General features: G+C 41.0%; 1 protein-coding gene across 1 annotated transcript; it reads right to left on the bottom strand.

Moving 5' to 3' along the window:
- Positions 1-399: 399 nt before the first annotated feature.
- On the bottom strand, positions 400-10629 carry ak7a (adenylate kinase 7a). Its single transcript, XM_071369425.1, has 18 exons — positions 10509-10629; positions 10242-10400; positions 9743-9857; positions 7496-7590; positions 7289-7399; positions 7109-7192; positions 6925-7013; positions 6705-6795; positions 6487-6564; positions 6155-6304; positions 5744-5872; positions 5389-5494; positions 4777-4905; positions 4590-4646; positions 4298-4495; positions 3893-4113; positions 3452-3610; positions 400-3060 (listed from the first exon to the last, which is right to left on the bottom strand). Exons 1-18 carry the CDS (start codon positions 10593-10595, stop codon positions 3025-3027), a joined length of 2094 nt encoding a protein of 697 aa, XP_071225526.1. The 5' UTR covers positions 10596-10629; the 3' UTR covers positions 400-3024.
- Positions 10630-10860: the final 231 nt, after the last annotated feature.

The raw sequence follows: 10860 nt of genomic DNA, 5'->3' as shown, positions 1-10860 counted from the left end.
TTTCTTAGGGCAAGATTAAATAAGTTCAGGAGTAAAAATGTGCTTAACAAGTCACATAACAGGTTGCATGGATTCTTTGTGCAATACTAATGTTGAATGAACACCTCATCCCTGTACCCCACACATACAATTATCTGGGAGAAAGCAGACATTGAATATTCCTTTGAGCAGGGTTAAGTTATTAATTACACTTTGGATGGTGTATCAATACACCCCAGTCACTACAAAGATACAGGCGTCCTTCCTAACTCAGTTTCTGGAGAGGAAGGAAACCGCTCAGGGATTAAATCCAACGGGGACTTTAAAATAGTTACAGAGTTGAATGGCTGTGATAGGAGAAAACTGAGGATAGATCCACACCTTTGTAGTTACTCCGCAATACTAACCTAAATGACAAAATTCACTCTGTCACATGATTTTATTTCAAGTAGGATAGCAGCCTACACAAGAAATAACTAATATTGATAACCATCTAGATGTCACCTTGATACATACAGTCTACTACTCAATGGGGAGGACATGAACAGAGAAAGCTTATCGCTGTTCTGTGTTCACTATTAATTAGGGATAGCCCCCTTTTTTTCCCAATTTTCGCCTATAATGACATACCCAAATCTAACTGCCTGTAGCTCAGGCCCTGAAGCAAGGATATGCATATTATTGGTACCATTAGAAAAGAAAACACTTTGAAGTTTGTGGAAATGTGAATTGAATGTAGAATATAACACAATAGATCTAGTACGAAAATACGAAGAAAGAAACAAACTTTTTTTTTTCTTCTACCACCATCTTTGAAATGCTACAGAAAGGCATCACTCTGGTTGTAATTCCGACAGTGTCCACAAGATGGCAGCAGTGTATGTGCAAAGTTTCAGACGGATAACTTGAAGTATGAGCAAACTATATGTCTTTTAGTGTGAAGTCACCCAGGTACATTTGGGCAAATCGTGAAGGAGACATTCACATTACATTTTTCTGCAAGAATATCGTCAAATCTGTATACTTGGACTTTGATTTATCTTTTCCAGTATTAGTAGCCATATTATAAGTTAAACATTTGCAAAACACCCAGATTTCATAACTCTGCATATTTTTATCATTTTTGTCCAAACGGAAAAGGCTTGCTGTCACACAAGGTTAGCAGCTACACTTGCGACAGATACAGGGTTCCCCAACACTCCCGTAAAGCACAGCTCATTGGCTATCTAGCTAGATTTGTTTGACCCTGATTGGTGCTTATTTGAGAAAGTTACATTCGATCAAGTGAAGACCGCCCGCGTCATTGGTGTGCCATGAAGGCGTTGCTCTCTGACCAAATTTGGTGTCCTATAGGATATACTACACCCCTAATGATACAGTGAAGTCTGGTTATGTTCTAGGATCTCTGAGGAATAAATACGAACGTGATTTGATTGGTTGAAACAACCTTTAGGGTTAGACTTTCACAGATTCCTTTCTTTGCAAATTGAACGAGTGGAAATACAAAATCGATCGTGCGTGCTATATGGACCTTTTTAGGATATGAAAAAGGATTTTATCTAACAAAACAACACTTCATGTTATCTCTGGGACCCTTTGGATGATAAATCAGAGCATGATTTCAGAATGTAAGTACACATTTCACCTTCAGAGGTGAATTTATCAAAACTATCGCGGTGAAAAAAGTGTTTTGTTGTTAGGAGCTCTCCTCAAACAATAACATGGCATTTTTTCGGAGTAATAGCTACTGTAAATTGGACAGTGCAGTTATATTAACAAGAATTTAAGCTTTCAGCCGATATAAGACACTTATATGTACCGACATTTGTTGTTTCTCTAATCGGCGCTGCATGATTTACAACTGTCCCGTTAACGGGACGCCTATCCCTGCATGTCACCACACCCCAATAGGGATTTGTTTTATCTTAATCATATCACAATCAACTTTTACCAGTTGAACGTAGACACACATGTTTTATATATATTTTTTCATCAATATTTTATACAAATATGCAAATTGGGTCTCATTATATGTGCATATTTGCATATCGCACAAATCTCTTTTTCTGGATACTGGATGGTTTCACTCCTTTACAGAGCAGATTAAAATACTAATGACATTCATTTTTTTTTTTTTTTTTTTTTTCTTTTCCAAAGAAAATGTTATCTAGAATAAAACATTTACAACATATCAACAATTCCCTCAGAGCAAGTCTGGAGAATATATCTTAGCATAACCACACACAAATTGGTGAATACAGATGCTTCTGATGCTGAGAAAAATGTGGTGGCTGAAATTAGACTACTAAACACCTACTTAGACCCAAATCACCATCTCTTCAAAGTAAGTTACTAAATATAGTCCAGTTTGTAACATTCTCTATGAAATGGGATTTTAAATGATGGGGAAATCAATGTAGTGCGCTTTGAAATTATTGATATAATTCCATTTTAAAGTGGTTAAAATTCATTCAAATGAAGGTAGTAGAATATGAGCAGCTAAAGAAAATATATATTTTCATCAAGTTTTTGAAATGTTTATGTTTTTGTTGTGTGAATATACTAATATTAATAGACCAAAATACAAAATAAATCTCAAAATTGATAGATGTAAAAATGTCAGCCTGTGATGCCTGGCCTTAAATTTAAGCTTCTTTTTTTTGGTGAGTTTTATTCAGTTGAACTTCTTGTTCAGAAAATCACTAGCTCTGTTTTCACGCTTGTTTTTGAAATTTAGCCGTTGTGTCAATCGGCTGTGGGTTTGTAATTGGATTACAATTCATGCTAGGGTGGGTGTAGCATAGGCATTAACACACATTTTAAATCAGAATATACATTTAACTTTTTTTAGTTAAAGATCATTATATTCATAAAATGATCTTTACAATAATTCCTCCAAAAGGAGGACTAGATTTTTTTTGTATTTCTTGTGGGGGAAAATAAACAAGGTAGACTTGATCAACACAGAACACTGTCATGACAAAACATTTATAATACCAGCCGACAAGGTCTCATAGACGTGTGGAATGTGTTAACCACATCACACTAATCTTGTGAATTATTCCGGAGGAGATATTCAGCCTGAAATAGATAAACACAAAAATGTAGTATTTAGAAAAAACAAAAAAAGGACAATTGGGTTGGAAGCGTCACATTTCTTTACTGTAGGCCTAGCATACTTCAGTACCTGACAACATCCATAAATAAATAATAAACCATCCGTTTATGGTTGAAGTGCAACCTATATAATTGAAGAGTAGAAGTAGGCTACTAATCTATTGAATCTATTTGCTTCTATGGAAGACATTTGTTTTGCTTATTTCACCAGCCATCAGTGCTCCGTCTACTGGTCTCTGATGTATGCGTGTGTACAGTATATTTTTTCTGTATGTCTCTTGCTGGTGACAAATCTGATTTCTCTTTGTGGGATTAATAAAGTTTTTTTTTTTTTTTAATAAAATAAAAACATTACCAGGAAGTCTACCGGGTCGTCTGGCTTGGCCTTGCAGCACTCCATCATGCCCTCAGTGAGAGAGGGCATTACGTAATTCATCAGGTAGTTCCTCAGGGGGGCGGCGCGAGCCTCCAGCAGCTCATGCTCCTGCCTCTTCACCTCAGTCACGTGACGGTTCTAGAGAAACCCACACACAACGTATGTACAGCTCAGCTAAACAGAAACTACAACTCCGGGGTTTGCGTTGTTGCTGGTGGGCCCACTCTTGCATGGTATACAAAGAGGGGTTTTAAGAGTTTATTGATCTGAGAGGACTGGATAGGGGTAAGCAATGTGGAGATGAGTCTATAAGGATTCCAAAATGGAATCAAATCTCAATGAGTAATGTGAGAGATGTTTCCTGAACTGCCATCCTATTCCCATTCTAGTATACTACTCCTGAAGCAGCCCATCTCTTACCCACTCCTCTAGCTGTGTGGCCATCTTGGCAGCAGTCTCAGCCTCCCTCCTCTTCCACTCTGCTGTCTCCAGTACCAGGCGCTGTGCTGTCTCCTCTACGGACTTCCTCTCCATCTCCTCTCTCTCCTCAGGGGTGGGTCCGTAGTTCCTGGGACGCCCCACCAGCCTGGTGATTTTGTCCATCACATCGCCGTATTCAGGATCGACGGCATTGTTCACCTCTGACAGACAGACAGACTATGAAAGACTGACAGACTTCCTCTCAATGCGTTGAGTTCTAATCAAATCACTATTTACTACAATTACTAGTTCTGATAATTACAGTTGAATATTAAGGTTTCAAAATGATCTTATCTATCACATTTTCTTTTTGGTAAATCAACATCTGCAGTCTGTCAGCCTTACCAATGTGCTCTGGGTGAATCTCCAGCTCGTCAAAGTAGTTCAGAACCGTTTCATCTTCCACGTTGACCTTTCTAAATTTCTTCAGCCGGGTAAGGTACTCGTCTTTAGAGTAGTGCATTTTCTCTGCCACACTCTCAGGTAGGTTCTGCACCCGCTCCTTTAAAAAGTCATCAGATGCCTCCAGGGAGAAAATGAACTCTGCAAAAGAGACAGACGACGGGGGGGGGGGGGGGGGGGGGTTAGTAATAGACATGCAATACTGTGCAATTCAGTTATATTAACAATTACTTACCAGGAATGATCTTCTTGTTGTAAGCAGGCATTTTGGACCTGGGATGATCCAGGTCATCTAGACAACATCAGTGTTTAAGGGAACAAGCAGGATGACAAGGTTATCTTTTTCATCACTTATTTGTAAAGTATTTTACGATATCATCAACGCTTTAATTGTAAATAATGTTAATTTGATTTATGTTTACCATAGAAGATCTCCTTGGCCTGATCGTAGGACTTGGGGAAGCCGTCGAGGACGAAGCCATGGTTCCTGCAAGGCGTTGAGTTCAACTTATCACGCATCATACGGTAAACAAGCCCGTCGCTCAGGCGACCTGCAAGAATAATGATGACATTCATGAAACCACTTAACATTGCTTCAGAAACGTTAGAAAACAAACACCTTCATAATATGAAATCAAACAAATTTTAGAGATGAGGGGCGGAGTCTAAATTCAATCTACAAAAGCTTTCAGGAACAACTCATGACTGTGTTGTGGAATATTACGTAAATTAAATCTACAAACATGCTTTCAGGAATAACTCATGCCTGTGTTGTGGAATATTACGTAAATTAAATCTACAAACATGCTTTCAGGAACAACTCATGACTGTGTTGTGGAATATTACCTACATTAAATCTACAAACATGCTTTCAGGAACAACTCATGACTGTGTTGTGGAATATTACGTAAATTAAATCTACAAACATGCTTTCAGGAATGACTCATGCCTGTGTTGTGGAATATTACGTAAATTAAATCTACAAACATGCTTTCAGGAACAACTCATGACTGTGTTGTGGAATATTGATATACCTCCATTTTGCTCCATGCTGTCCTTCAGAGAGTCCAGTTGGTCCTGAGCGTTACTGAGCGCCTCCTCACTCTCTCCCTCCTGCTCAGCCACATTCACAGCCTCCTCCTGACATATAATAAACAACAAAAATGAATACCTGGATTAATATATTGTAAGATGTTGTTTTACAAAATGGTTCACACACCTATTGATACTGTAGAGTGTACATGTATAGTACAGAGAGACACTGTAATATTAGAAAATAACAAGGGGTGCATTTCTTTTGATCGACCACAAGGGGGAGGCATTTCCTATTTTACAAGAGAGAATAAATATGAAGAGTTTTACAAGTGTCATTGCTTCGCTTTTACTGACCAGATGATGCATATTCTCATCAATGATCTCTTTGAGGTTGATGTGGTGCAGTTTGTAATGTTTACACAGTTTCTCTGCCACGGTGCTCTTCCCTACTGCTGGAGGGCCCAGGAGACAGATTCTGATGGGCTGATGGGAAAACCAAAGAGCATGTTAAATATTTTAACAATTTCTGGCTTGAATTTGAGTATATCATATCATATAAAATAATATAATGACACTATCTATAATCTATATATATCTATAAGCCTAAACACGGTGCACATTCTCTGTATTGCTGTGTAACGAAGCTTTCCTTCCAATAAGAGACAATACACATGTTCACATTCTAAATTGGTGCTGGGAAAATCCATTCAGACCCTAACTAAGAACAGAAGAGGTAAACATACAGTAGTTGGTTTGGTCCCTCACCAGTAGTAGTCTCAACAGTTTGTATTCCTCCACCACCCGGTTGATGTTATCAATGATGCCAGCCTCCGACACCCAGTGAAGGTTGAAGGTTTCCTTCAGAAAGGTTGGCTCTATCCGCAGGTTGACACTCAGGTAATCCACATCATCGTTCTGGAAAACAAGGTGAAATTGACGCTCCAACATTGACCAGACCCGGATCTACTGCTGTTCTGCCAATTTCCCCTGGACCACACAAACAGATCTGGGACCAGGCTAGTTAAGATATGCTCCAACTGACAACGGGCATTTCTGAATTAACTTTTCTAAACCTGAGACGAGGGATGGAAACAGACCGTCAGAACATTGGTGAGGTAGGCCTCCTCCTTAGGGACTTTCTTGATCTTCCCTGGACCGAGCACAAAGCTTATTATCTAGCAGGGGGAATACAGAAGAAAAAAACACCAACCATTGTGTAGATCTACAAATCTATTTAAAAAAGAAAGAAATGCAACAATTTTACCAATAAACTTGAAATGATCAACAAGATGTCTGTCTGGCTTAGCCTATTTACCTTCACAATATCCTCAAAAGTATTATTGGAATCATCCACAGCGAGGAAATAATGTATCTTTGGCTTGTGGTCGATTACATTCTGAATAACCCTTGTTGACAAAAGTAGACAATATCATAGAATTAGTTGGGGGGTTTTCACCCAAACTCTGGCAGATACCCTTAAATAAGCAATAATTGAACATCAAGACAATGGAATGGACGCATTGAAAAATACAAACCCTGCAAGGTCGTTGACATGAATGGTAGGGATAACATTTGTGCCAGGCCCAAAAACAGGAACTTGTGCAAACTCCCCCAGCCAAGACGTCTTGAGGAGTCAAGCCAGAGGAAAGAGTGAGACAGAGAACATCCATCGAAGTCTTGATAGAATAATAATGTCTCAGTTATATAGTTCAGATGTACCTTGAAGAAGTAGTGAAGGAGGTTTTCTCCCATTCCATACTGAACACCTGCTGCCACAACATAACTGGACAGCTTGGACTTTTTCTGTATGGTAAACCAAAGAGTTGTTGTTTTTGCCCTTGTTTTTGTTGTTGTTGACATTGTTGTTGACATTTGCCGAACCCTACCCATTATACTTACAGTTTTGCCCAGTTTGAGCACAGTTTTCTCTGCGTTGGTGTGCTCCTTGAAGTTAGGATGATGTCTTTTCCTCCTGTAGTCGTCCTCTGTCAGAGGAATCTCTGGGTCATTCTAAGGACAGAAAGGATATGAGGAATATTCAGAAAAGTGTATTGACACATAAATGATATAGTAGTTAGGAAACATGAGATTTGAATAGAAACTTACAGGATCGGCTGGCTTGCTCATTGCCCAGGTCATGACTGATGATATCAAAATGAATATCTTCTGAGACGCAAAACTCTCAATATCTGAGTGAAGAGCTGCAGCATAAAAGGAAGAGGAGACAGCTTCTTACCGGACATGCCGTATTTGCAATGTAACTCAAAAGGTCCAGTGAGATAATATGTCAGTCTGAGAGTAGGGCTGACAGTCAGAGAGTAGGGCTGACAGTCTGAGAGTAGGGCTGACAGTCTGAGAGTAGGGCTGTCAGTCTGAGAGTAGGGCTGACAGTCTGAGAGTAGGGCTGACAGTCTGAGAGTAGGGCAGACAGTCTGAGAGTAGGGCTGACAGTCTGAGAGTAGGGCTGACAGTCTGAGAGTAGGGCTGTCAGTCTGAGAGTAGGGCTGACAGTCTGAGAGTAGGGCAGACAGTCTGAGAGTAGGGCTGACAGTCTGAGAGTAGGGCAGACAGTCTGAGAGTAGGGCTGACAGTCTGAGAGTAGGGCTGACAGTCTGAGAGTAGGGCTGACAGTCTGAGAGTAGGGCTGACAGTCTGAGAGTAGGGCTGACAGTCTGAGAGTAGGGCAGACAGTCTGAGAGTAGGGCAGACAGTCTGAGAGTAGGGCTGTCCGTCTGAGAGTAGAGCTGACAGTCTGAGAGTAGGGCTGACAGTCTGAGAGTAGGGCTGACTGTCTGAGAGTAAGGCTGACAGTCTGAGAGTAGGGCTGTCAGTCTGAGAGTAGGGCAGACAGTCTGAGAGTAGGGCTGACAGTCTGAGAGTAGGGCTGACAGTCTGAGAGTAGGGCTGACAGTCTGAGAGTAGGGCTGTCAGTCTGAGAGTAGGGCTGACAGTCTGAGAGTAGGGCTGTCAGTCTGAGAGTAGGGCAGTCAGTCAAAGTAGGGCTGACAGTCAGAGAGTAGGGCAGTCAGTCTGAGAGTAGGGCTGACAGTCGGAGAGTAGGGCTGTCAGTCTGAGAGTAGGGCAGTCAGTCAGAGTAGGGCTGACAGTCAGAGTAGGGCTGACAGTCAGAGAGTAGGGCAGTCAGTCTGAGAGTAGGGCTGACAGTCTGAGAGTAGGGCTGTCAGTCAGAGAGTAGGGCAGTCAGTCTGAGAGTAGGGCAGTCAGTCAGAGTAGGGCAGTCAGTCAGAGTAGGGCTGACAGTCAGAGAGTAGGGCAGTCAGTCTGAGAGTAGGGCTGACAGTCTGAGAGTAGGGCTGTCAGTCAGAGAGTAGGGCAGTCAGTCTGAGAGTAGGGCTGTCCGTCTGAGAGTAGAGCTGACAGTCTGAGAGTAGGGCTGACAGTCTGAGAGTAGGGCTGTCAGTCTGAGAGTAGGGCTGACAGTCAGAGTAGGGCAGTAAGTCTGAGAGTAGGGCTGACAGTATGAGAGTAGGGCTGACAGTCTGAGAGCAGGGCTGTCAGTCTGAGAGTAGGGCTGTCAGTCTGAGAGTAGGGCTGACAGTCTGAGAGTAGGGCAGTCAGTCTGAGAGTAGGGCTGACAGTCTGAGAGTAGGGATGACAGTCTGAGAGTAGGGCTGACAGTCTGAGAGTAGGGATGACAGTCTGAGAGTAGGGCTGACAGTCTGAGAGTAGGGATGACAGTCTGAGAGTAGGGCAGTCAGTCTGAGAGTAGGGCTGACAGTCTGAGAGTAGGGCTGACAGTCTGAGAGTAGGGCTGACAGTCTGAGAGTAGGGCTGACATTCTGAGAGTAGGGCTGACAGTCTGAGAGTAAGGCTGACAGTCTGAGAGTAGGGCTGACAGTCTGAGAGTAGGGCTGACAGTCTGAGAGTAAGGCTGACAGTCTGAGAGTAGGGTTGACAAATGTTAAGAAAAGAACACATCTAGTTCATCGCAGGAATTGCTGTGATTAATCACAATGGAAAATTATGAATTTGCTCAAATTGAGATGTAATTTAAGTTTTGTTTTTAAATTTTATACAAAAAGCATTACCAGAATATTGACATCTTGATTTTGTCCAAAGTAATGGTTTGCAAAAATCAAGCAAATTGATAAAGGTCACTTTTAACCTCAATGTCAACTTGTTTTGCCATGGCATTGTTGTTTTTAGCTGTAAAGATGATGTGTATTTTGAATGCTTTCAGACTGAGGTTAAACACATTTTTTTTTTTTTAAATGAGCGCACTAAAATGACAAAAAGTTAACTCGAGTAAAACTGATTAACTCTGACAACCCTATCTGAGAGTGAATTTATCATGATGGTTTCATCCAACAGATGGACTGGTCCATAGCCTACCTGAAATTGCCCAAATTGCCTCATCTATCAGCTCTGCTGTTGCATGTTCTGAGATGTTGTAAACCACCACATCACATTCCAATAGGCTTGGCAGTAGCTGATCTCGCTTCTGTGACTGGAATGGACGTGGAAAGACGTCAATGACAGGCCTGGATGAAAATTGCATGCCATTGCATAGTGCTGAATGATAAAGTGTGTTGTTATATCAATATTATATATTTAAGAAATAAGGCAAGACGGGGTGTGGTATATGGCCAGTATACCACGGCTAAAGGCTGTTCGCACAACACAATGCGGATACAGCCCTTAGCCGTGGTATATTGGTCATATACCACAAACCACTAAGGTGCATTATTGCTATTGTAAACTGGTTACCAACGTAATACGCGCAGTAAAAATAAATGACTTGTCACCCGTGGTATAACATCGCTGTCAGACAATCAGCATTCGGGGGGGTTGAACCACCCAGTTTATAGTTGGTTATTTTAGCTATACTCACAGTATAACATTCTAATGCAAAACTGGGTTTTTCCCCCTCGTTGTTTGAGATAGTTCCAACAATTTGAAAAGTCCCATCTTGAAGTGTTTGCTCATCCTCAGCGGGACCATCTTCCTCTGCCTCCTCCAAGGAGCCGCCAACCATGCAGGTTGACAGAAACTATACAGAGTCGCAAAAAAAGTTTAAACAAAAACATCGTCAGCTACATTATGTAATATTTCGCCACATCAAACTCTGATACATAGACTTATATCGTTGCTACTTTACCTTCGCGATACATTTAGATGAATACGTATCAATATTGTTGACGAAAACTCGTTTAGTTCGGTAACTTCCTTTCTTTTCATTTGCCATGTTTGCCGTTGCTGGGGAAAGAGGGACGCTTTGGGGTTGCTAACGTCACCTCAGCCAATGAAATAAGTGCATTTGCAAAAGTGAGCAATGAGCAAAGACTTAGCACCAAAAGCGTCTTGCTTAGATACCAGTAAATAATAAAAATAGATAAAAAATACATCATTCAATGTTCATTTCATATTATAACAAATGCAATGCATAAATGTAAACTTTTTACACAGGTTATTTTGGTGGAGGTTTGTGCAGAAGATAGCACTTGTTCTCC

Source organism: Salvelinus alpinus, chromosome 27 (genome assembly GCF_045679555.1).
Source record: "Salvelinus alpinus chromosome 27, SLU_Salpinus.1, whole genome shotgun sequence".
Classification (NCBI taxonomy): Eukaryota; Metazoa; Chordata; class Actinopteri; order Salmoniformes; family Salmonidae; genus Salvelinus; species Salvelinus alpinus.
The sequence above is the reverse complement of the archived record's forward strand: the minus strand, read 5'-3'. Positions and strand labels throughout refer to the sequence as shown.

Bases quoted from the DNA above. Each gene is read 5' to 3' on its own strand.
- ak7a (XM_071369425.1), bottom strand. From the start codon at position 10,595: ATGGCAAATGAAAAGAAAGGAAGTTACCGAACTAAACGAGTTTTCGTC. The intron at 7,014-7,108 runs GTACATCTGAAC...TGACTCCTCAAG, and splicing joins TCCTTCACTACTTCTTCAAG to ACGTCTTGGCTGGGGGAGTT. The intron at 4,496-4,589 runs GTAAGTAATTGT...TCTCTTTTGCAG, and splicing joins CAACAAGAAGATCATTCCTG to AGTTCATTTTCTCCCTGGAG.